This window comes from Dendropsophus ebraccatus, chromosome 9 (genome assembly GCF_027789765.1).
Source record: "Dendropsophus ebraccatus isolate aDenEbr1 chromosome 9, aDenEbr1.pat, whole genome shotgun sequence".
In the NCBI taxonomy this organism is placed as follows: Eukaryota; Metazoa; Chordata; class Amphibia; order Anura; family Hylidae; genus Dendropsophus; species Dendropsophus ebraccatus.
This window is the reverse complement of record NC_091462.1, coordinates 50,831,443-50,859,219: the sequence shown is the minus strand read 5'-3', so window position 1 is coordinate 50,859,219 and position 27,777 is coordinate 50,831,443. Positions and strand designations below refer to the sequence as shown.

The window sequence follows — 27,777 nt, the reverse complement described above, 5'->3', positions numbered from 1 at the left end:
GTATACAGACCCCCCCACACACCAGTCCTCTCCCCCTGTATACAGACCCCCCACACACCAGTCCTCTCCCCCTGTATACAGACCCCCCACACACCAGTCCTCTCCCCCTGTATACAGACCCCCACACACCAGTCCTCTCCCCCTGTATACAGACCCCCCACACCAGTCCTCTCCCCTGTATACAGACCCCCCCACACACCAGTCCTCTCCCCCCTGTATACAGACCCCCACACACCAGTCCTCTCCCCCTGTATACAGACCCCACACACACACCAGTCCTCTCCCCCTGTATACAGACCCCACACACACACCAGTCCTCTCCCCCTGTATACAGACCCCACACACACACCAGTCCTCTCCCCCCTGTATACAGACCCCACACACACCAGTCCTCTCCCCTGTATACAGACCCCCCCCACACACACACACACCAGTCCTCTCCCCCTGTATACAAACAACACACACACACCAGCCCTCCCCCCCTGTATACAGACATCACACACACACACACACACACACACACACACACACACACCAGCCCTCCCCCCCTGTATACAGACATCACACACACCAGCCCTCCCCCCCTGTATACAGACATCACACACACCAGCCCTCCCCCCTGTATCCCCCGCGTTACTGTGGATATTGCAGATTCCTTCCCTCTCTTTCTGCACAGTGAATAGTGCAGCAGCTTACTATTTCCTACTTCCGGTTGAGGCCCCGCCCCCTGGTGACATCACACTCAAAGGAGAGGATACACTCTAGCATCTACCCTGACAGCCCGGAGGAGCCGAGGCCGGAGCCGCACACAGCAGAGCTGTCAGTCATCCCCGGCGCCTGAGGAGCGGTAACTATCACTCACCCATGGCCGCCCGATGCTTATTGTCCTGTGGCTGCAGCTTCCACACTGTGCCCGGTGCCAAGTGACCGTACGTGTTATTAGTGACGGCGGAGGAACTGCAGTGCCCCGTGCCCGGTACTACTGCTAAACACTGGGCAGGGTGCCAGCACTGTATACTACTGTCAGTAATAGTGGTGCTCCTGTGCCCGGTCATTACAGTAATGGTAACACTGGGCAGGGTGCCAGCACTGTATACTACTGTCAGTAATAGTGGTGCCCCTGTGCCTGGCCATTACAGTAATGGTAACACTGGGCATAGTATAGGTGCCAGCACTGTATACTACTGTCAGTAATAGTGGTGCCCCTGTGCCCGGCCATTACAGTAATGGTAACACTGGGCATAGTATAGGTGCCAGCACTGTATACTACTGTCAGTAATAGTGGTGCCCCTGTGCCCGGCCATTACAGTATTGGTAACACTGGGCATAGTATAGGTGCCAGCACTGTATACTACTGTCAGTAATAGTGGTGCCCCTGTGCCCGGCCATTACAGTAATGGTAACACTGGGCATAGTATAGGTGCCAGCACTGTATACTACTGTCAGTAATAGTGGTGCCCCTGTGCCCGGCCATTACAGTATTGGTAACACTGGGCATAGTATAGGTGCCAGCACTGTATACTACTGTCAGTAATAGTGGTGCCCCTGTGCCTGGCCATTACAGGAAGGTGGTAGCATTGGGCATAGTATAGGTGCCAGCACTGTATACTACTGTCAGTAATAGTGGTGCTCCTGTGCCCGGCCATTACAGTAATGGTAACACTGGTCATAGTATAGGTGCCAGAACTGTATACAACTGTCAGTAATAGTGGTGCCCCTGTGCCTGGCTATTACAGTAATGGTAACACTGGGCATAGTATAGGTGCCAGCACTGTATACTACTGTCAGTAATAGTGGTGCCCCTGTGCCCGGCCATTACAGTAATGGTAACACTGGGCATAGTATAGGTGCCAGCACTGTATACTACTGTCAGTAATAGTGGTGCCCCTGTGCCCGGCCATTACAGTATTGGTAACACTGGGCATAGTATAGGTGCCAGCACTGTATACTACTGTCAGTAATAGTGGTGCCCCTGTGCCTGGCCATTACAGGAAGGTGGTAGCATTGGGCATAGTATAGGTGCCAGCACTGTATACTACTGTCAGTAATAGTGGTGCTCCTGTGCCCGGCCATTACAGTAATGGTAACACTGGTCATAGTATAGGTGCCAGAACTGTATACAACTGTCAGTAATAGTGGTGCCCCTGTGCCTGGCCATTACAGGAAGGTGGTAGCATTGGGCATAGTATAGGTGCCAGCACTGTATACTACTGTCAGTAATAGTGGTGCCCCTGTGCCCGGCTATTACAGTAATGGTAACACTGGGCAGGGTGCCAGCACTGTATACTACTGTCAGTAATAGTGGTGCTCCTGTGCCCGGCCATTACAGTAATGGTAACACTGGGCAGGGTGCCAGCACTGTATACTACTGTCAGTAATAGTGGTGCTCCTGTGCCCGGCCATTACAGTAATGGTAACACAGGGCAGGGTGCCAGCACTGTATACTACTGTCAGTAATAGTGGTGCCCCTGTGCCCGGCCATTACAGTAATGGTAACACTGGGCAGGGTGCCAGCACTGTATACTACTGTCAGTAATAGTGGTGCTCCTGTGCCCGGCCATTACAGTAATGGTAACACTGGGCAGGGTGCCAGCACTGTATACTACTGTCAGTAATAGTGGTGCTCCTGTGCCCGGCCATTACAGTAATGGTAACACTGGGCAGGGTGCCAGCACTGTATACTACTGTCAGTAATAGTGGTGCCCCTGTGCCCGGCCATTACAGTAATGGTAACACTGGGCAGGGTGCCAGCACTGTATACTACTGTCAGTAATAGTGGTGCTCCTGTGCCCGGCCATTACAGTAATGGTAACACTGGGCAGGGTGCCAGCACTGTATACTACTGTCAGTAATAGTGGTGCTCCTGTGCCCGGCCATTACAGTATTGGTAACACTGGGCAGGGTGCCAGCACTGTATACTACTGTCAGTAATAGTGGTGCTCCTGTGCCCGGCCATTACAGTAATGGTAACACTGGGCATAGTATAGGTGCCAGCACTGTATACAACTGTCAGTAATAGTGGTGCCCCTGTGCCTGGCCATTACAGGAAGGTGGTAGCATTGGGCATAGTATAGGTGCCAGCACTGTATACTACTGTCAGTAATAGTGGTGCTCCTGTGCCCGGCCATTACAGTAATGGTAACACTGGGCAGGGTGCCAGCACTGTATACTACTGTCAGTAATAGTGGTGCTCCTGTGCCCGGTCATTACAGTAATGGTAACACTGGGCATAGTATAGGTGCCAGCACTGTATACAACTGTCAGTAATAGTGGTGCTCCTGTGCCTGGCCATTACAGTAATGGTAACACTGGGCAGGGTGCCAGCACTGTATACTACTGTCAGTAATAGTGGTGCCCCTGTGCCCGGCCATTACAGTAATGGTAACACTGGGCAGGGTGCCAGCACTGTATACTACTGTCAGTAATAGTGGTGCCCCTGTGCCCAGTCATTACAGTAAGGTGGTTACACTGGGCATAGTATAAGTGCCAGCATTGTATACTACTGTCAGTAATAGTGGAGCCCCCTGTGCCCATTACAGTAAGGTGGTAAACAATAGACAAGGTGCCAGCACTGTTTACTACTGTCACTGGTGCCTGGAGCCAGCAAACAATGGGCAGGGAGTATGTGCCAGCTGCAAATAATGTTTACTACTATCAGTAAGAGGAGCTGTGCTGGCTGGTGCCCCCTACCCTGTTAGGACCAGCCACCTATACTGATACTCTGAGCAGGTTGTAGGAGTCAGGTGATGATACTGTCAGTCAGAGGAGTGGCCACTATTTTACTCACTATGTGCCACCCACTGCTACACACAGGGCAGGGTGTATGTGCCCCCTGCTGAATGCTGGTGTGTAGTGGTTTCAGGTATGGCGGGATGGCACTCCTGTTAGATTCCTAACCTGTTTTCTTCTATTGAGTCTTCTCCATGTGCCCCATGATCTCTGCCCCTTCCCCCAATATACTGCTGCTATTTCCAGGGACACCTCAGGTATTGTGGTATAGCATGCCATGCCCCATTATTCTTGATCATTGCCACTTTGCATAGTGTTGATGTGCAGTGTGAGGGTCTGCAGCAGTGGCCTCCCAACATAGGCAGCCAATGTTCGGCATGCTGGGAGTTGTAGTTTTATAACAGCTTGAGAGATGAGTGACTACCGGTCTGTAGGAATCTAGCACACAGACTGTCCATGCCAGCACACACAACCACTGATCGCACAGCACACACAACCACTGATATGACAGCACATAGACTGTCCATGACAGCACACACAACCACTGATCGCACAGCACACACAACCACTGATATGACAGCACATAGACTGTCCATGACAGCACACACAACCACTGATCGCACAGCACACAGACTTTCCATGACAGCACACACAACCACTGATCGCACAGCACACACAACCACTGATTGCACAGCACACACAACCACTGATCGCACAGCACACAGACTTTCCATGACAGCACACACAACCACTGATCGCACAGCACACACAACCACTGATCGCACAGCACACACAACCACTGATCGCACAGCACACAGACTTTCCATGACAGCACACACAACCACTGATCGCACAGCACACACAACCACTGATCGCACAGCACACACAACCACTGATCGCACAGCACACACAACCACTGATTGCACAGCACACACAACCACTGATCGCACAGCACACAGACTTTCCATGACAGCACACACAACCACTGATCGCACAGCAGACATGTTTAAGTCATAGGCTTCAGCTCTGCTTATGAATGCTGGAATTGAGTGTTCCCTGACCTTTACTATGCATCCAATGTACTGTACGTTCACTAGAACTGTTTTCTGCTTAGTGTTATGTACTCTGGCCTCCTGCAAGGTCATAAAATGCTGCCTTTATACCCGGTCATATCTTCAGGTGAAGTAGAATTCCATTCCGTTACTGGCGCAGAGCAGTGTGTACTAACAATAGGTGCCTTGTGTACAGATCCCCACCTGTTACTAGCTGATGGGGAACATAAGGATCAGTGTTTATTACTAAGGAATAGGCCATCAGCTTTGGTGTAAATAAAGTTTAATCACTGTATCATGTAACTTTCTGAAATACTTTGTTCTTGAAGTGCTCACCACTTTCATGATATTCACTTGTCATTGAATGGAATGGATTCTGTCCAGAACATGTTTATTATGGTTTTTAGCATTTACAATAGGAAGCCCCTTAATCCTCCCTCTCATTCTGTCTCCTCCTAGTGTTTCTTTGTATGGTATAGGATGACAGCAAGCAGAGATGGTGTAAGCCATGAAAAAGTTTTAGAACACTTTTCAGTTATGTCATGAACGACCTGGATCCAAAAAACCTAGGCAGTCCCATGATTGTATTGGTTAGTCTGATGTTATACATGCTTGTTTTACACGAGTACATAGTGGGCTATCATATAAAGTATAAAGACTGAAGCTGAAGGTATTGGCAATGATGGTGTTCCCAGAGGTGGACTCCATCGTAACTTTTATGACCTGCTTGATGAAGGTTAGAAGTAACTGTACAGCCCGGCATGTTTTCTGCGTCTCTTTATAGCTGATCATGTATTAGCTGTGACTACTAAACTATAAGGACACTTTAAAGTTACACACTCTCATTCTGGTGAATGAACTTTTTTTTTTTTTTTTATCAGCCAGTTCACATCATTCACATCTATTTACCAAAAATGACTTCTTACCCCAGAGAAAAAGAGCTTGGCCCCTAGGTGTCTCACTTGGCTGCAAAGTGCTTTCCACTGCCTGTTAGGGGAATTCTGTCTTGAGCAGAAAAAAGACCAAGATGGAACACAAAAAGTGGGTTGAGACAATGGGACACGCATATCAACGTAGATTTAGGGTACAAACACACACACTGTATACGCAGCAGATACGCAGCAGATCTGCAGCAGATTTGATGGTGCAGATTTGATGCTGTGTTCAGTTATTTAGATCTAATCTGCTGCGTATCTGCTGCGTATAGCAGCAGAAAATACGCAGCATATACGGTGTGTTTGTTTGTACCCTTAGGCTGGGTTCACACTACGTATATTTCAGTCAGTATTGTGGTCCTCATATTGCAACCAAAACCAGGAGTGGATTAAAAACACAGAAAGGATCTGTTCACACAATGGTGAAATTGAGTGGATGGCCGCCATATAACAGTAAATAGCTGCCATTATTTTAATACAACAGCCGTTGTTTTAAAATACCAGCAAATATTTGCCATTAAATGGCGGCCATCCACTCAATTTCAACATTGTGTGGACAGAGACTTTCTGTGTTTTTAATCCACTCCTGGTTTTGGTTGCAATACGAGGACCACAATACTGACTGAAATATACGTAGTGTGAACCCAGCCCCAGACTGTATTCGTATTTTGCAGGCAGTCCTTGGGCTGCATCCACCTTCTCCAGGCAGCGGGATTTAAATGCCGATCATTTGGGTTTGTACAGATCTGAACTTCATCTCTATTCCTGACAGGTAAATTAAGGTTTCCCTTCCATCTCTGAACACACCTATAAAGATGTGTAAATACTTCTGTTCCTACTATGTACACAGTGTTGCCTCCTGAATGTAATCCTTCATCATCAGCAGTTCGCTTAGATCAGGGCTGCTTGTGTGATGTAACCCTTTCTTGCTGTGCTGCTGCTATTTCTTTCCTTTCTGCTCGCACAGCACCTTGCAGACCAGGTGCATCAGTAACCCCTTTACTGTAAAGCATCTCCCAGCACAATAAAATTTATTTTTGTATTTAGCTGGCTGTTTGTGCATATTTATTATAAATGTTCATGTAAACAGTTATTTGTACAAAATGTTTTTCCTCCATCTCTTTAAATATATGGATAATACATTCCCCCATGTTTGTATAAACAGCATATTCCAGCTACCGCACCCTTATACCAACAGAAGAGAAGTAGCGGACCTGCATCCATTACTGTGGAGATGAAAATAAATGTCCAGGTTGTGAATACCCCTTTAAATGGGACCTAAACCAGAGATAGCAGCTTATCTGCATTGGTCTCTGTGATTATACTCTTGTGTCCACTTCATAAACTGATACATTATAGAAGATTATGTTAACACATAGATGTGTCAAAGTGAAGCCGCCTCTCCATGCATCACACCATAGCTATGCCTGCTATGTACTTTGCAGCTGATAGATGCTTTAGGAATACAGTATAGACATGCAGTCACAGACACTAACACCTCATGTACACTGGCACATGGAGACCCTGCGGATTTATATTGTACTTCTCTCTTAGGGGCACTGCTTTTAGAAAAGACTACCGCCATAGTGTCAGTCTGTGAGGCAAATAGAAACTTTTGTGTGAAATTAGAAGAACAGTATGGCCCCTAGATGATGTTTCATTGTGTTTTTTTTTTTTTTTTTTTAAGATAGATACGGTATATAGTACTTCATCATACCAGGTCATGCTTTCACACAGTTAACAGCAGATGCCAATGGACCCCTCTGGCTTTTGGGGATTCCTTTGGGATGTCTGGAAGTGACAAATTAAAGTGACTCTGTACCCGCAATCTGACCCCCCCCAAAACCACTTGTACCTTCAGATAGCTACTTTTAATCCAAGATCTGTCCTGGGGTCCGTTCGGCAGGTGATGCCGTTATTGTCCTAAAAAAAAACTTTTAAACTTGCAGCCGTGTGCCCAACTGCCGGGGCTTAGAGTATTTGTGCCCTAACTTTGCACCACCCCTCCATCCCTTCTCCCCACCCTCTTCATCATTGGGAATGCCACTGGAACATTTTCTCCTGTATGAACATTGCACAGGTGCCTTAATGATCCAGCCCATGTGCCGTGCTTACAAAGGTGATTTAATAGGAGAAAATCTGGAGCATTCCTAATGATGAGGAGGGCTGGGAGGAGGGACAGAGGTTGTGCCAGCCTTATGCATACATAGTCTAAGCCCCGGCTGTTTGTCACCGGGCTGCCAGCTTAAAAGTTGTTTTTTAAGACAATAACTGCATCACCTGCCGAACGGACCCCAGGACAGATCTTGGATTAAAAGCAGCTATCTGAAGGTACAAGTGGTTTGGGGGGGCAGATTGTGGGTACAGAGTCTCTTTAATGCTGCCCTGGGCTATTCTAGAATGTGATGCAAACAGAGTCTTGTGCTGTAAGTCTCTGCACTCCCTGAGGCTTCACATGCATACATGCTATTGCTTTGGTATAATAAAGGGTGGTTCAGGCAGCAGGAAAGTGATGCCAGTTTCCCTTTAAGAACAGTTCTCCTGCAGGACATTCACCTGTGCCTTCCTTCCCCCATATCCTCCAGTCAGATTAGTGATGTGTCAGTGTGGAAGCGGCTGCCTAATACACAAGCAAACAGATCAATCAGTATTTGTTGTCCCAGCACAAATCCAATGTTACGCTCCTCTGTCACATGATGGATTTTTTTTTCTGTGATGTCATCCACTTTATCCTCAATAGATTCTTGTGTAAAAGACTTGGGAATTATAAACTTGCCTAGCAATACGCTCTGTTTATAGGAAAGCAGGCTCCGTTATGGAACGCCATTCCTGGTATGGTTATCAGCTGGGCACATTCCATACATGAGTACAGCTCTGTGCGTTGAAGGCGACCATCAATTTGAGTGTAGTTTATATAGGCCATTGGAATTGCTTGCTTACTCTAAAATGAGGTCAGCCTTCAACTTTCTCTTGTAAGAATGAAAGTCATGCCATTGCTCAGAGCTGCTTTCTCTTGCTAGGTTTAGCTCCCTGAACAGATTTATTAGAAAGAGGTTGGGTTATGGATGGACTTAGACCTACAGTGAGTCCACCTTGTGAAAAAAGACAGAAGAAGCAGAGAACGAGATTTCTTACTGAATTTTCTTGTTTTAATCTGTTACTTCTGTTTTTTTCTTTTGTTCTGTAGATTTTCCAGTTCGAAGCTAGTAACACATTGGCCATCTATTTCCTCTTTGGAAACATCTTCAGGCAGTCTTTAGTAGAAATACAAGATAAATGGGTGAAGTTATATTCAGGAAACACGGGGGAGGGGTCTGACATCAGACGGAAGGACACTTGTGGTTGGCCTATAACTGTCTATGACGGCCAAACAGGAAGCCTTTCTATAATAAGTAACATGTATTTTACAAGGTTTCTGAAATCTTGGGGGAGATTTATCAAACATGGTGTAAAGTGAAACTGTCTCAGTTGCCCCTAGCAACCAATCAGATTCCACTTTTCAGTCCTCACAGACTCTTTGGAAAATGAAAGGTGGGATCTGATTGGTTGCTAGGGGCAACTGAGACAGTTTCACTTTACACCATGTTTGATAAATCTCCCCCCTTGTCTCTAAGGTAATGTACCTGACAGATGCACAATGTCCAGACAATACTCCATAAAGAAGTAAAATAATCAGGTTGTAGTGAAATAGGAGTGCATACTTGCTACCCTGCACTGCTGCCGCTCAGTGTCCGCTGCTCCTGCTTCTTGGTGCCCATGACATTTTATCTCTGCAAAAAATGCCTGTTAGCCCAGTTATTGGTTGAGTGTGCAGTTTCCACAGGAATGAAACGTCACTAGGCATACTAAAACGTTTCTGTGCCTTGTCCCCTATGAATTATGTATGGATACATCCAGTAGTATCACTCATCTACTTCAGCATATAGGATGCTTGGAGAAAAGCAACTGGAATAGCAGCCACATAGGCTGTCACACAGCTTTCACAATGGCCAAGTCAGACTCTTAACAACTGGACCAATTAGTACAAGGGAATATAACAAATTTGTTATCTATTTTATCAGGCTTATTTTCTTCATCGCATCCTAAACCTTTCATTCACTCTCACTGCAATTATTTGAAGTATTAGATCAGGTGCTGCCATAGAAGTGCATGGAAAGAGGAGAAAGAATAACTGTAGAGAGTGAATAATAAATTTCCCTCCAATGCTTGGTTCACAGCTTACACTGCTTGTGTTGCCCCATAATGTCCTTTATGCTACCATTGCTTCCGTGGGTGTAATACAGAGATGTAGGAGCAGAATTGGTATTACCTTTTCTTGCACCCTGGTACTCTATTCCTACCTCTTTGGCATCTCAGAAGTGTACAGGATCACAATGGCACCAATTGTTACACAATCTTGGCTTCACTGTTATTACTAATTATTCATGACCTGATTTTACATAATTACTATACCAGACCTTATGTATTGTAGATAAAAAAAACTATGTCAGTTTGTTTCAGTAGACCTGCACTTGGGCCAATGCACTCAGCCCTCATACATGCACAGCAATGCCCCCATAATACGCTTGTATATAACTGGCTTACTTCACATCCATTTCTTAATTTCAGCTCCATGTGACATGCCCCCAGCTGAACGCCTTTTTCTCTGTGTTGGCCGCCAGCCACTGTCCTGTTAATATTTATTTGTTAATCAAAAAGGGTAACCGAGCCCAGTAGTCAGACGCATGGTGCCGGGCTCTCCAAGTCCTGGTGTATTTAGATGATGTAACTAGTAAGGTGACCAGAAAACTCAGCTTGTTTCTTTTCTCTCTCACAGAGCGTTTCCTGAAGGTTACTTTTGATTTCACATAACTGAGTAGAAAATCTGTCCAAGGACTGGAGAGGACAACCTACCGAAAGACACCATGGCCACCAGGGGAAGTACAAGGGCTAATGGAGTGGGCCAGACAAAAATCTGCCAGTTTAAGCTGGTGTTGCTTGGAGATATGGCTGTAGGAAAATCCAGTCTTGTGCTGAGGTTTGTCAAGGGTCAGTTTGATGAGTTTCAAGAGACCACCATTGGAGGTAAGAAGAAAGGATGATGTCTAATTCTGTCCCCATGCATATAGTCATTTGATTCTCCCCTGGCATGTCTACTGTTGACCTCATGAATGACAGGAGGCGTTGGCCTATAAAGTTCTGTACCTGTGTTGTGTGACTGGTAAATTCTGTATTCTCTAATAGCTGCTTTGGTTATAGAAATAGGTGGAGTGAAAAGGCGTTTTTTTTTATCCACTAATAAAAACCACAAATATAGAATTGTTTACTGCATGCATATGAGGCATTTCATAGGCATATGTATGTTTTATAAGATTGTTTTACAATCTCTGATCCTATGCAACTTAAGTGAGCGATAGAGTACAACTTGATCACAGAGAGTACTGTGTGGATGTTTAGTTATAGCTGTATAGTTCTCTCTATTCCCTTGCAGTCCTTTGGGTAACACTACTGTAGAAACATTGCTGGAGCACTGAGAGGTGATTAAATCACTAGTTACAAGTAGCGTTAAGCGGACTTGTTGAACTGTTTGGGTTCGGCAACGTCATTAGACATGTCAAAAGTTATTGATCCCAGCGGGTCTCACTGCTGACATCTCCTTTGATCAGAAGATATGGCCGGGGAAAGATTGCGGCAGCCTAAAGAGAACCTGTCACCCCCGGTGCCGGGGTGACAGGCTCCCGACCCCCCTCTAGAGCCCCTCATACTTATGGCCCTATTCCACGGGTCGTTTTAGAGGAGCAAACGAGCGCTATTAGCGCTCGTTTGCTCCTCGTTCCCCGCTCGCTGCCGCCGCTATTCAACGCGGCTGCAGCGAGCGGGTGAGTGCGGGAGGGGCGGCGGAGAGCTGCGGGGGGGCTGCTCGGAGGATCGCTGATCGTCCGGGCAGCCCATAGGATATAGCAGCGTCTGCTGCCGATGCTCCTATTCAACGGAGCGACGGCAGCAGATCGCTGCTATATCAGTCGCTTGTTTTTCAACATGTTGAAAAACAAGCGACTGCAACGATCAGCCGACATGAACGATGTCGGCTGATCGTTGCACTCTATTCCACGGAACGATTATCGTCCGTAGCGGTCGATATCGTCTGAAAACGAACGATAATCGTTCCGTGGAATAGGGCCATTACTTGATCGCACCGGACCCCGCTTCTACGGCCGGTCCCGCCACCGAGATGAGTCCGACGCTCATAGAGAATGAATAGAGCGTCGGACTCACCATTCATTCTCTATAACGGTCGGACTCCTCTCAGCGGCGCGTGCATCAGGCTTCCCGCCGGGATATCTCCATCCCGGGACTGGCCGAAGAAGTGGGACCCGGCGCGATCAAGTAAGTATGATGGGCTCTAACGGGGGTCAAGAGCCTGTCACCCTGGCACCGGGGGTGACAGGTCCTCTTTAAACCACTCCCTGGCCGGCAGCTAAGAACATCCAAATTTCTCGTAGACTTCCATTATGAGTTTTGAGGGACTGCACTGTTGGTGGGAAATTGCAGCAAGCTGACGCAATCTCACCCTGGCTATATCTTCTGATCAGAGCGGGTGTCAGCAGTGAGACCCGCTCGGATCAATAACTTTGACATGTCTGATGTCTAAAGTACATGTGTCCATAGAGCTGTAGTCCCACGTGGCTAACTACACTGGTAATATCTCCACTGATAATCTCCATGTTGTTACACCGGTCTGATTTCCATGGTCATTGAGAACTGCTGCACATTGAATAATTTTATATTATGGGATCTACAAATTCTATGTAGTAAAAATGATCCTTTACTTACAGCCATTTTGGATTTATAGGCTATGCTATAACGCATGCAGATACAGTCAGACTGCTCTTCTAGGTTAGCTGCGTTAATGTATGGAAGCCTATTTTTGCTATTTTAGTGCCCAGTGCTGCAATTCAGCCACACACTTCACCTTGTCATCAGCAAAGGATCATAGGAAACATTACCCTCACGTCACCTCTGTTGCAAAACATCACATGCTTCCAGACTGAAATAAGCTTGGCAGCTCTCCTGACTGAAGACAAGGGTGGCTACGTTCTCCGCCCTATTGGATTTTAGTGCTTTATATTTTGCAAATCACAAGTGCAGCTTCTGCCTCTATGGTGTATGATATTTGCTGAGCACTTTATAAATGTAAAGTGCTCGCTAATGGAATTGCAAAATATTGACTTTTATAACTGCAGATGATACATGAAATAGGGTTACTTTTTTTATTAGCTGAGCACTGACCTATACAGAAAACGTAACACTAAATTATATAAAACCTATGAAAAATATATGCTGGGACAACCTGCTGGTACATGCTGTACCATATTGGCTGCCATCTCCATCGTCAGTAGGTCCATTTGTTTCGTCATTCTGGCATATATATGAACCAGGAAGCTCAGGCTGGGCAAACACGGATATGAAAAATACTGCAGTGCTTGGTATTGTGAAAAGAGGAATTTATTAGGTGTCTTGTGGGGATTTCCTTTAAGGTTACTGCACGGGATGGCGTTTGTGCAGCTGACAGCAGCTTTACCATGAATGTGGTCCGTGGCTAATTCACATTTAAAGGGGAAGAATCTAACCTGCTGATAGCTCCCTAGTGGGCAGAGGGCGCTGAGGATAAAGGTATGTCTGTTACCTTCATTCTTGGCATCGTTCTCAAGTTCTGAAATCCTCTGCCCGATAAGGTAATCGGCACCAATTTGGTCCACCCCTTCCTTTCATGCTCATTGGGCTAATAATTGTCAATGGAGTGGGGCTTGCCAGATGGCGCTGCGTGCACAGGGGGGGGGGGGGTTGTTGGGCAGAAGATTTCAGAATAAACAGCATGGGAATGGGGCAGAGGATTAAGGTAAGAGACATACCTTCATTCTCAGCGCAGTGCCGTCTAGGGAGCTGTCAGCAGGTTAGACTCATCTGAAGTGCTACGGGGCACAAGCAGCGGTAAGTTTAATTTAGTTTATTATTTTCTCTGTTAATTTTACTGTACAGGATGTCAATCATCTTTGGTGTCAGCAGTTTTTATTCATTTTGGGGTCTGCTGTCAGAATTAGTTTTGGAGTCCGAAATTTGTGAACCTGAAATCCGTACTGTAACTGTCATGCTGCCTGAGCATCTGGGCAGTCCCCATAGCTTCTGCCTGCTCCACCAGCCTTGGTTGACAAATATCTTCATGTACATAAACAGGAAGGCTGGTGAGGTGGGGAGAAGCTGGTGATTCGGGCAGCACGAAAGTGATTTCCCTTTAAGGCTGGGTTCACACTATGTATATTTGAGGCTGTATTTGTGAGGCTGTATAGCAACCAAAACCAGGAGTGGATTGAAAACACAGAAAGGCTCTGTTCACATAATGATGTAATTGAGTGGATGGACGTCATTTAATGGCAAATATTTGCTGTTATTTTAAAACAACGGCTGTGGTATTGAAATAATGGCCGTTATTTACTGTTATATGGCGGCCATCCACTCAATTTCAACATTGTGTGAACAGATCCTTTCTGTGTTTTCAATCCACTCCTGGTTTTGGTTGCTATGAGGACCTGACATGAGGACCAAATACAGCCTCAAATATACATAGTGTGAACCCAGCTTAAGTCTGGAACATCACAGTCCATAGAAGTTGTACTTCCACACATTACAGTGACAATTGTCATTGCTCATACTGTTTCTTTATTGATCTATTATTCTGTTTACAATGATTTCTAAGTACTTGCATATTACTTGTCTCCCCCCCCACCCACCCCCAAAGGTTGCTCAATATAGCCTGCGTGTGTGCATGTATGCAAAGAAATCTAAGTAAATATTACCATAAGGCATCTAGTTATGTTCACAGTGTTCTGTGTCTCTGTTTCCTATAATTTATTACTATCATAGGTTCTATGACTTATTTTTTCAGCATAGTCATGAGTTAACCAAGTTCTCTTTTCCCATGTCACCAGCTGCCTTCTTGGCTCAGTCTGTATGTCTGGATGATACAACGGTGAAGTTTGAGATCTGGGATACTGCTGGACAGGAAAGATATCACAGTCTCGCCCCCATGTACTATAGAGGAGCACAGGCAGCTATTGTGGTGTTTGACATCACTAAACCGGTAAGCATCTGCTGATTTTTATGCTACAGGTTCGATTCTTAGGTTTTCATGATCCACCTTCTCCTCAGATGTTAACTTTTAATGCAGTTATAGGCTATGTTCCCACAATGTCTTTTTTGGGCCGCTGTTTCATAATGACGGACATCATTTTGTAAGACGATAGCCTAAAAGTGTACCTGTCATAAGGGCCGCTGCCGGATCAGTGGTGGAAGTTCGGGTCTCCATGGGTACGAACACGTGTGAGACTGTAATTCGCACAACCCCAATTGGATCAATATACTTTACATGACTACTTCCAAAGTTTTTTTTTTATTTAGGGTTTTTTATTTTTCAAAAACAAAGAGAGTATACAGAACAAATGGGAACACGGGACTACAAGTCCCTGTAAGGGAAAAGGGATAAACAGGAGAACATGTACACGCACACAGTGCGGTAATGCAAATGCAAACAGAGAATGGTAACATGGAACAAGAAATAAAGATAGCACTAATATTTAAAAGGCTCCAAGAGAATGGGGCCAAAGTGTTGGTCGGTCTTAGCCAAGCACTGTACAAGAAATAATGTATTACCACGTATGAACTAGATAAAAAAAATAATAATAAAAAAACAAGAAGAGAGAAGAACGGAAACAATCAGACAAGACAAGACAACAAAAGGAGAGGTCGGATGACGGCTGTCCCTGACGGCAGAGGGGGGGGGGGCATGCGTTCTAAATATGTAGGTATAAGGGGTCAATTCTAAGAGGTGGCTGTTCTGTAGAAATCAGAGTCCTGGAATATGAGCCATTGGCCCAATGGATTTCCATTTTCGGGGGATAACTGTTTTAGCGGCTTGGAGCAGGTGGCGCGCCAATGACTTTTTAAAGCGTGATTGGGCTGTTGGAAACAAGAAGAGTAGCGTTGCTTCAGGGGTATTGGGGATAGTGGTGCCCGTGATTTCTTTTATGAGGCGCAGGACCGTCGACCAGAACGTTTGTAGTTTAGGACATCCCCACCAAATGTGTGTCATGGTGCCTCCCACGCCCCCACAACGCCAACATACATCAGGAACTGAAGGGTGCCATTTATGAAGTGCAGCTGGGACCCGGTACCAACTGGATAAAATCTTATAACAAGTCTTCTGCATCTTACACGTCATGGTAGCTTTATGGGAGAGGTAAAAGGCTTTAGACCACTGTTGTGGCGTAAAAGTTTTCCCCAACTCAGTCTCCCATGCCGAGCAATAAGGAGGCAGGCAGTCTGATCTGGAGGAAAGTAACAGATGATAAATAAGAGAGATGACGTGTGAAGGGCAGGAAGGCGCCACACACAGCTTCTTAAACTCTGACCGCGCTTTGTGGAGCATGTGGGTATGTGATAAAGTTGCGTAATAATGCTGTAGCTGAATATACTTGAACAGGTATCTTGGTGAGGAGGGTGTGGCGGTGAGGATGTCTGATAATGGAAGCTAAGCCCCCTGTTTGACCACTTGATAAAAGCGGAGAGGAAGATCCTTGGGCGTACCCAAAAAGGTTTGGGACAGTCCTGGCTGGAAATTTGGATTATGTTTGATAGGGATCATAGGGCCACGATTGTCGAGCAAAGCGTAGGGAGTGCGGGCTGCAGGTAAAGATGCCAGAGTGTGGCGCGTGGTATAAGACAAAGGTGTACGGTCTTCCAAGGTAGGAGACCACGTCCATGGGAGTGTGGACAGGGGTCGAGGGCATTGAGCTTGTGCTAATTGCACCCAGAGCTTGGTGGTTGAGTGATGGAACATGTCCAGAATCCGAGCGTGGACACAGGCTAAGTAGTACAGGCCGCAGTCCGGCAGACCAACCCCACCCACATCCTTAGAACGGGAGAGCACCTCACGCTTTATTCTGGGGCGACCGGACCACCAGACAACCAACTAGTAATGATTGTTAATTTTCCTGCAGATTTCATATATTACATGTTCTAAAACTACAGCATTTTCTGTGAAGATGTTGAGCTTTGATATATTTTGAATACAGTTCTAGAGTGTAATATAGACCATAACTAAAGTAGAAGTAAATTAGTGAATACATTTAGAAATGTAATCAAACCTTTTATGGTATGTGTAGGTGGACATACACTTATACAGAGTATTTCATCATTACTAATGGCTGTAGGGTTCATTGGGAGGCGCTGCATATGCACTGGAAAGGACATGTTTCAAAAATGTTTAAAGGGATCCTGTCACCCGGCATTCCGACGCTGAGACTGCCCGACCCCCCACTGCAGCCCCGGATACTCACTCTTTGCTGAAAGCTCCTGGGACGGAGATATCGCCGTCGGCAGCTGTGTGTGCGCTCCAGAGATGAGTCCGATGCCCATAGAGAATGACGGCTTCAGTCATTCTCTATGGGCATCAGACTCATCTCATGTAATTTGCATACAGCGCGTGCTCACCTTCCGGCGCCGATATTTCCTTCCGGGGACCGGGTCTAGGAGCGGGACTTGCAGCAAAGGGTAAGTATACGGGGCTGCACCGGGGGGTCGGGCGGGCTCAGCGCCGGAATGCCATTTGACAGGTTCCCATCGGCTGATCGTTTCTTTTGGTCCAAACCTAAAATCATTGGCCTCTTACTGTGCATAGCGATGCTCGGCCAAGGCTAATGATTGCATAAACTGTTCATACATCCCCTCTCTATGCTACCAGTCTCCTCCTGACAACCGCCGTGCTGCCAATCTAAAAGGACCCTAAGTGAATAGGTTTCTTTAGCATTGGACATAGACAAGATGAATCAGTAGCCTCTCCTGTTGTCCGTCGGCTCTGGCTCTTTGTTGCGTTGATTCATGTTATTTTGTGAGGCACGTTTGAGGTTATTTTTGAGCCAGGTGTGGCTGTGATCCTGAGCATAAACACACTTGGTATTTGGGGAGTCGCCCAGCACATTTAATTGTCTGTAATAACAATATGGCTTAACCATTTAATAGGGTTCTATGGTACCATAATCATTACTTTTATTTTTTTAATTCAACATGCACATGAAAAAGGGGGTGGTAGGCCATATAAGTCTGGAGACCTCATTCTTAGAAATAGTCCCATAGACCTCAATGAGTCATTATCTGACTGCAGATGTGGCTGCTGCATTTCTCTGGAACTAAGTAAGTGATGTCACAGCCCCCCCCCCTCAAATCTTGTAGCAAGAAATTAATTTAAAAAAAAAATCATTAAAAAAAGATAGAAGGGGCCACTATGTTGTTAGCATTTCATTAAGCCAGTTCTTAGCAAGTAGAAAGAGCTTCAGATACAAGTCACATCAATGTGAAAAGGCCAAACAAACCTTTATTGCTTTAGGTGTGGTGACAAATTGTTGTTACAACCAAGCTGGCTGAGCTTTAGGACCTGTCAGTAAATCATGGTGAATTGTCCTTTAGTGTTCATGGTTCTCTGCATTCCTTGGATTGAGTTCCAACTAAAGCAGGTCCACGTGAAATCTATCCATATCAAACAGACATGATGATTAAAGCTGGCTATACATATTAAATAATTGCCGTTATCCTCTCTTCACTCATCTGTCAGTAGAAAGTCGGGAGGCTGCCATACAACAAACAGCAATGAATTTGGCCAATTTTAGTATAAGATTTTTGGGCCTCTTAAAGGAGAAGTTTGTAGAAAATTTTATTAAAGTATTGTGTTTCCCCCCCAAAATTTATACAAATTACCAATACACACTTATTACGGGAAATGCTTATAAAGTGCTTTTTTCCCTGCACTTACTACTCTCATAAAGGCTTCACTTCCTGGATAAAATGGTGATGTCACGACCCGACTCCCAGAGCTGTGCGGGCTGTGGCTGCTGGAGAGGATGATGGCAGGGGGACACTGAGGGACACAGGGCACTGGAGGGACACTGAGCATCCCTCTGCCATCATCCTCTCCAGCAGCCCGCACAGCTCTGGGAGTCGGGTCGTGACATCACCATTTTATCCAGGAAGTGAAGCCTTTATGCAGAAGTATGTGCAGGGAAAAAAGCATTTTATAAGCATTTCCCGTAATAAGTGTATATTGGTGATTTGTATAACTTTTGGGGGGCAATACAATACTATAATAAAAAATTTTGCCGGACTTCTCCTTTAAAGGGGACCAATCAAGGTATATAAGTGGATATAGCTAAAAATCCTTTCTAAGGAAATACTTGTTACCATTATAGTCTGTGGCCCTTAACCCCTTAAGGACAGAGCCAATTTCGATTTTTGCGTTTTCGGTTTTTCCTCCTTGTGCTTAAAAGGCCATAGCACTTGCATTTTTCCACCTAGAGACCCGCATGAGCCCTTATTTTTTGCGTCACTAATTGTACTTTGCAATGACAGGCTGAATTTTTGCATAAAGTACACTGCGAAACCAGAAAAAAATTCAAAGTGTGGTGAAATTGAAAAAAAAAAACGCATTTTGTTTATTTGGGGGAAGTGTGTTTTTACGCCATTCGCCCTGGGGTAAAACTGACTTGTTATATATGTTCCTCAAGTCGTTACGATTAAAACGATATGTAACATGTATAACTTATATTGTATCTGATGGCCTGTAAAAAATTTAAACCATTGTCAACAAATATACGACACTTAAAACCGCTCCATTCCCAGGCTTATAGCGCTTTTATCCTTTGTTCTATGGGGCTGTGTGATTTTTTGCGCCATGATGTGATCTTTTTATCGGTACCTTGATTGCGCATATACGACTTTTTGATCGCTTTTTATTACAATTTTTCTGGATTTGATGCGACCAAAAATGCGCAATTTTGCACTTTGGGATTTTTTTGTGCTGACGCCATTTACCGTGCGAGATCAGGAATGTGATTAATTAATAGTTCGGGCGATTACGCACGTGGCGATAGCAAACATGTTTATTTATTTATTTACTTTTATTTATAACCTGGGAAAAGGGGGGTGATTCAGACTTTTATTAGGGGAGGGGGCTTTTTACTAATAATGACATTTTTTTTTTAACTTTTACACTTATACTAGAAGCCCCCCTAGGGGACTTCTAGTATAAGTGCTTTGATCTCTCATTGAGATCTCTGCAGCATAGATATGCTGCAGAGATCCATGAGATAGGCACTCGTTTACTTCCGGCTGCTGCAGCCGGAAGTAAACGAGTGCCGAGCCGGGGACGGCGCCATCTTGGAGCGGTCCCCGGCCAGCTTCATTTACGGAGATCGCTCCTCCGGGATAACATCCCGGAGGAGCGATCTCCCCACTAGACACCAGGGATGACTCTGTGTCCGGTAATCGGATGCAGCTGTCATGTTTGACAGCTGCATCTGATTACTGTATTAGCGGGCACGGTGATCGGACCGTGCCCGCTAATACCTACGGTCCTGGGCTACACGCGGCACCCGGGACCGCCGCGGTTCAGAGCAGGGTCGCCGCGCGGCCCCTCTCTGAACTCCCTTACCGGCATCAGGGCGTAAATTTACGCCCGATGTCGTTAAGGCGTTAATGTAGTGACAGCCATATTTAACTAATTAGCTGCCGTGGGGTTAAAAATAATAAACAGCCAATGCTTACCTGCCAGTGCTCTTGCTTCAGTCTCTGGATCCCTGCTCACTGACAGCCCACTCAGCCAATCACTGTCTGTGGGGGACAGCTTGGTGATTGGATGAGTGAGCTGGGACCTGGAGACTGAAATGAGAGCGCAGGCAGGTAAGAATTGGCTTTTTATTATTTTTAACCCCACGGCAGCTAAACAAGGCAATCACTACATTCTTGCAGCAGAATAAAAATCCGCTGTGAGAGAGCCATAGACTATAATGGTACAGATTATTGCAGCAGATTTGCTGTGAAACTCGTTCTAACATACAGGGCTGTTGAGTCGGTAAGCCGCAGCTCCTACTCCAACTCCGACTCCTGAATTTTATCAGCACCGACTCCTGCTCCTTCATAAATGGCCAGTCATATACCAGGGGAGTTAATTTATCACACTGGCTCAGCAGCTTCTCCCTAATGTCCTACATGATCCTGGGGCGATTTCTGAGGGAATGAGGAAAGATATAAAGCAGCTTCTGCTGTGTGTGCAGTGGATGCAGCCAGTCTCCAGCCTTCATGTCCTGAACTACTCACAACTAGACTAGAAGGAGCAGGTGGTCCTTTCCTGCTGACAATCTTCTATGTTTCTAACTAAATATTCACTATACACACAGAAACACTGCTAACAATACCAGATCCCTGTGATATAGAGGTCAGCCATAGTGATATAGAGGGGTCACTGTGGGTGTGGGGCCACGCCATAGCGCACACACAGCCTGCTGCAGCCATAGCACACACACACAGCCTGCTGCAGCCATAGCACACACACACAGCTGCAGCCATAGAACACTGAAGAAAAACACCACACTGAGGACACAGGTTACTGCTACACTACTTATGTCTTCTCCTCCTCTATATTACACAGGATATCTTCATATTACACTGCTGCTCATATACAGTTATCCAGCATCCAGGAAGAGAGCAGCACAGATCACCCCCCACACAATGGACTCTTCCAGCTCAGAAACAAACTGCCAAATAGCGACCGACAACTTTTCCTCGACCACCCTTATCTAATAGGGACAGTGTCCTATTAGAATGTTGCTCATAATATATATTAATCCGCAAAACTTATAAAATTCATATCAAAACTCAATTCTTAATTGTTCTAGGATTTTTTTTAAAGCTGGATTTTTTTTTTCTGACTCCAGCCGAAACTAGCTCCGACTCCAACTCCACAGCCCTGCTAACATATATTTTATTCATTCTGGACCAGCTATTGTCTGAAAACCTACTTTGATTATGTCCCACGCCATATGCAAATGATCTTTAACTAGGCATCAGGGCTATCTTTGTCTTCCAAGTAGTCACGGTGCTGGGGCTGTAATCCAATGTAATTACACCTCTCTGGGCATTGTTTATAGTGTATATGCCCGATGCCCTGGTTTCCTTTAAAGCACCAATGTCATTTATGTAAACTTTTGACATGTTGTCCAGACATGTCAGGAGTTAAAAGTTCAAAATAGCGGTAACAGCATCTCACATAGGCGGAAATAGGAAAAACAGGAACACTTTATTCCACACTTTATGGCACCCATAGCAACGTTTTAACCTCAACGGTCTTTTTCAAGCATACAATATTAGGATCACAACAAGGTATTTAAAGGATCACAAGCCAATAGGAAAAGTACATAAATTAGCACATTTTAACCACATTTAAAGGGGTTGTCCGGCGCTAAAAAATTATTCACAGAATAACACACATTACAAAGTTATACAACTTTGTAATGTATGTTATGTCTGTGAATGGCCCCTCTCCCCGTGTCCCACCACCCCCACCCATGTACCCGGAAGTGTGGTGCGCTATACTCACCTGTCACGTGCCGACCACGGTCTCCGATCCTCAGCAGTGACGTCTTCTTCGGGCGGCCGGCGGATCTTCCTGAGTGCCGGCCGCCCTCTGCAGCGTCATCCGAAGCTCAGCCGCGATTGGCTGAGCATAACTGTGCTCAGCCAATCGCGGCTGATGACGCGGCCACGTCATCAGCTGCTCAGCTGCGATTGGCTGAGCACAGTTATGCTCAGCCAATCGCGGCTGAGCTTCGGATGACGCTGCAGAGGGCGGCCGGCACTCGGGAAGATCCGCCGGCCGCCCGAAGAAGACGTCACTGCTGAGGATCGGAGACCGTGGTCGGCACGTGACAGGTGAGTATAGCGCACCACACTTCCGGGTACACGGGTGGGGGTGGTGGGACACGGGGAAGGGGGCCATTCACAGACATAACATACATTACAAAGTTGTATAACTTTGTAATGTGTGTTATTCTGTGAATAATTTTTTAGCGCCAGACAACCCCTTTAACCACATAAAAACAGTGTGATAAGAGTTAAAAATACTCACAGGGGAATAACTCCCCAGCAGATGCTGCCGCCATGAGAGCGAGGTAGGAGTGCACCATGTGCAAGCGCCAGCATCCTGCCACTTCTAGTGCGCATGTGCTAGAGTATTACCAAACACAGCGTTGTAGGTGTGATTGTTAATGCTCTAGCACATGCGCACTACACGTGGCAGGACGCCAGCACTCTGATAGAGGCAGCATCTGCTGGGGAGTTATTCCCCTTTGAGTTATCAAACTGTTTTTGATTCAATAAAGAAGTTGTATATAGTTTGTATAAACTTTTAACATGTCTGGAGAACATATTAAAGCGACTCTGTACCCACAATCTGACCCCCCAAACCACTTGTACCTTCAGATAGCTGCTTTTAATCCAAGATCTGTCCTGGGGTCCGTTCGGCAGGTGATGCAGTTAGGGGAATAGGAGACAATCTGCCTGGAGCATTCCTAATGATGAGGAGGGCTGGGAGGAGGGACAGAGAGGTTGTGCCATCCTAATGAATACATAATCTAGGCCACGGACGTTGGGCACGGGGCTGCAAGTTTAAAAGTTGTTTTTAGGAGAATAACTGTATCACCTGCCAAACGGACCTCAGGACAGATCTTGGATTAAAAGCAGCTATCCGAAGGTACAAGCAGTTTTTTTTTGTTTTGTTTTTTGGGGGGGGGGGGGGGGGGTCAGATTGTTTATACAGAGTCTCTTTAAGAGTCTGAATACTATTAGAATAATACATTCTTCTCTATAAAAAAATTGTATCTTGTACATCATCTATAATGTTTTTTTCCTTTTCCTTCCATTATAGGAAACCTTCGATCGGGCAAAAGCATGGGTTAAAGAACTACAGCGGCAAGCCAGTCCTAACATTGTGATTGCATTGGCTGGTAATAAGTCAGACTTGTCAGAGAAGAGGATGGTGGAATTTGAGGTACGCTGTTTGGCCAGCTAGGTTTGCCTGAATAACTGAGAAGCCAGGGCTGGAGACACTGCAGGGAAAATTATGTAGTGTATAATGCTTAGTGCAAGTCCAGGGGGATACAGAGAAAACAAAGTCATACATCACTCCCACAGGCCCTTCCCTAGACCTGACACAGTGTGCTAGTTCTTCTTGGATTTTATTCCCAAAATGCACCCAGACACAGGCCTGGGGCGTTATCTGCCTATGTAATTTGACTTTTGTAGAAGTGGAAGTCAAATTTTTTTACTGTCTTTATTATCAAATGATGCTAAGGTACTTCTTATAAAAAGATAATATAACGGCGGCCAGAAACAGGGCTCCGAGACAGTTGCTGCGGCTTCTCCACATATCGTCGCCATCATTGATAGATGTCTCACTCTCTGTGTATAGGACGAATTCAATTAGTCAAAGGTGAGTGGAAGAAGCTTCCAGAGACAACTCCAATGTCCCAGAACCCTGTTCCCAGCCGGTGTTATAACTGTGATCCGTTGAAAGGCTGAAGCATTGATCATGTTTCATGCTGCCTGTGGTTCAGGTAGCATGAAAGAGATGACAGGTTCCCTTTACGTTTAAATAACTTATCCTTAAATGGCGGATTGCTGGGGTCTGACCTATTGGACGTGCCACTGCTCGATTTTATTCTTTATGGAAGTTACCCAAGGTAGATGAGCATCTTCGGTAGCTCCATAGACAATGAATGGAGCAGCTCACCGCTATTCTTAACAAGGACTTGGGGCCTCTGAATATTGCAGAGTATCACAGCGATTGGACTCTCTGTCCATAATCTGACATTATCCCCTATCTTGTGCATAGGGTGTAAGTTGTTTTAACTCTGAATGTCCCTTTAACAACTGTAACGAACTTGTGTGACTTACATTTATTAAGTATGTAGGTTTTATTTTAGTAATATAACATTTCTTTTATGGATTATTCTACTGAATGAACATAATGCTGTCTTGTGGCTACACTTATATTACCCTGTTGCTTTTCCCACAATAAAATTAAAAAAAGTCTTGTACTTATGTGTCTGCAGGAAGCACAGGCATATGCAGAAGACACAGGACTATTATTCATGGAAACTTCAGCAAAAACTGCAATGAACGTAAACGAGTTGTTTCTAGCTATTGGTATGTCAGATGCGTTTCTATGGAAAGTGAAAGGTTATCGCATATTTTTACATGTTTTATTCTTTCAAATGGCAAATGGGAAGATTAAGGTCATTCGCTGTAAGATGGATAGAAGACAGATGTTCATTGAGCAAGAGTATGTAAATCAGTGGAGAACTGCATTGTACTGTGAGTTAACAAGCTATGACCGTACACGTCATGAATAGCCATCTGCATCCTGGTGCCTAGTATTAGAGACCCCCAAAACCAATCCACATATTCAACAGTTCTAAACAAAGTATACCCCACCTGTCTAGTTTTTACTCCTGCTGCACAAGGAGAACAGTGTTTGAGTTTCCTTATTAAGGTGTTTTTTTTCTGTCGACCTAGCTGTGTGGAAGTTTATTTATTTATTTATTTTTTTGTGGGGTGAGCGGTAGTTTTTTTTTGTTTTTTTTTTTTGGCGGTGGGGGGATGTAAGTTTTTATTCACTTTTATTAGAATGACAGTTTTTTAGCAACAGGCATCCTTACATGGTGCCAAAAGGGTTTGAGCAGTCTATTCATCCCAAGGTTGTACACCGATCAGCCAAAAGATTAAAACCACTGTCAGGTGAAGTCAGTAACATTGGTTATCTTCCTGATTTTACTGTGTTGGAAGCAAAAGAAATGGTCAAGTGTACGTTTGACAAGAGGAAAACTGTAATGACCAGGCAACTGGGTCAGATTATCTCTGAGAGTTTTGCAGGGTGTTTTTGAAATACAGTGGTTGCCAGCTGTCAAAAATATCCAAAGAAGAACTGCTTAACCATCAACAGGGCCATTTACAGCCAAATCTTAAGCCCCCGTTACACGGGGCGACAGAGAAGCAAACGAGCGCTGTCAGTGCCCATATTGGATGGCGGCAGTCTGCTGACGCTGCTCCTATTCCACGGTGCGACTTCAGCAGATCGTTACTATCACAGTTGTTTGTCTTTCAACATGTTGAAAAACAAACGACAGCAACGATCAGCCGACAGTTCATGTCGGCGGATCGTTGCCTTCTATTACACGGGACGATTACTGGCTGTAATGGCCGATATCGGCCAAATACGGACGATATTTGTTCCGTCTAAAATGGCCTTTAATGAAGCATGTGAGAGAGCGTCTACCCCGTTTGGTCTGAACCCGCTAGAGCTACACTGTAGCACATATTGGTGAAGAATGTAATGCTGGCTGTAATAGAAAGATGACCAGTGCCTGCTGTGTATGGGGTTGCATAGCTGCTGACTGATAAGTGTGCCCATGTTGACCTTTACCTACCAGAGGAAGTGCAAACAGTGGGCATATGAGCATTAAAACTGGACCATGGAGCAGTGTAAGAAGGTAGACTAACCTGATGGCTCAAATCTCAGTCTCAGCAAGTGTCTGTATGATGTGCTGGAGCAACATGTATGATATATGGAGGCCGCACCTCTCAGGATTTAAAGTATTTGCTTCTAACGTCTTGGTGCTGGATTCCACAGGACACTTTCAGAGGTGATGGATCAGGCCTGCTTTGGCATAAGGAGACCTAAACCTTATTAAGCAGGTGGTCATTTTACACCTGATCGTTGTTTACAGTCAATCCTTTGAATTTATATCAAGTAAATAAATTATTAATTTTATTTTAACTACTTCCTTAATAGGGTAAGCTCACTAGTTATATTTGACTTCATGGTTACATCAAATGTATCATCTGTAATCTCTTTTTTTTTTTTTTTTTTTTATCTCTAGAATAATAGTGTTGCCGCTGAATAAATATTTTAGTTTTTTTTTTAATAAAACTAAACTTTATTTTCTTCTTATGCAGCAAAGAAAATGCCTAAATCAGATGCTCAAAACCCGACTCATGCCGCCCGCAACAGAGGTGTGAATCTCCAGGGATCAGAGCAGCAGCCAAGGAGTGGGTGCTGCAGCAATTGATCCCATGCAAACCAAGAACAAGCCTCTTCAGTATGCATTTTTTTACACAGATTATTGTGAATACAGTCTAGGAAGCTGCCTCTGTTTCTCTACAGCGGGTGGGAATTTGTTTGGCTCTTATATTTTTTTTCTTTTTATCATAGTGTTAAAAGTAAAACCACAAAACGGTAAAAAAAAAAAAAAATCCACTCCATTCTTAATACGCAAAACTCTACACGAAAACAGTGCTGGTTTTCTGTTGTAGTCACTTCCCATTCTGGACAATTGACAGTATGATGCGTCCTATGCTTTTCTTCAAGCATGTCCAGTCGACTGTTAATAAGCTGCTGTCACAATCTTAAGTCTTTAGAGTACACAGACCTGTTCAACCCCAGTTCTGTTTTCTGCATCAAGAATACATGTCTGAAGCAATATTCTATGAGCACTTAAGGAAATCATCTGCGATCTGCATGTAGCTGAACCTGGACAGTTATGAAGCTGATAGACTATTCAGCAGGTTTCTAAGCAGCTAGTGACATGTACAGTTTTACAAAGAAAACCCTTAAAGCTGTGTGTGTGGCTGACCTCAGCCGGATAGAAGACTTACTGCATCTCAGCATTTCCCATCCCAATATGGCTGTTCTGTTACTTTGATGTTATTGGCCTCCCCTCCTCTGCGGAAGAACAAAACACTGTGGACCTCTTGCACTTTACCTTCCATCCATTTATATTTATCCTGAAAACACTGATTTTTCAGCCCCTTTTACCCTTCCCCGCAACATGAGTGTACATTATTCTCTCATTGTAAGGAGAACAACAAAGTGATAGAACATGCTCTGAACATAACTTTTGTATTTGCACCTTCAGATAATGTTTTACTTGAATCCTAAAATATTGATTTTTAATGTAACATTAAAGCAAAGTGAATCAGACGTGTGTGTTTGCAGTTGTCACTTGCACTTCATTGTATGAAGTCCATATTAAAGCAGATGTTGTGCCATTTGGTTAATAGGAGTGCTGAAGTATTTTATAAAGGACCCATAGTTGGTGCTCCCTCTTGTTTTAACACCTCTCCACACCCAACAAGGCAGAGAC

The 27,777-nt window shown here is 44.9% G+C and overlaps 1 protein-coding gene across 2 annotated transcripts; it reads left to right on the top strand.

Moving 5' to 3' along the window:
* Positions 1-735: 735 nt before the first annotated feature.
* Positions 736-27,614, top strand: LOC138800961 (ras-related protein Rab-5B-like). Of its 2 annotated transcripts, none has more exons than XM_069983268.1 (6): positions 736-847; positions 10,533-10,780; positions 14,683-14,834; positions 23,502-23,624; positions 24,688-24,781; positions 26,591-27,614. In XM_069983268.1, exons 2-6 carry the CDS (start codon positions 10,621-10,623, stop codon positions 26,701-26,703), a joined length of 642 nt encoding a protein of 213 aa, XP_069839369.1. In that variant the 5' UTR covers positions 736-847; positions 10,533-10,620; the 3' UTR covers positions 26,704-27,614. The 2 variants fall into 2 exon arrangements, with proteins under 2 accessions (XP_069839369.1, XP_069839370.1); XM_069983269.1 differs by lacking the exon at positions 736-847 and adding an exon at positions 905-929.
* The last annotated feature ends 163 nt before the right edge of the window (positions 27,615-27,777 follow it).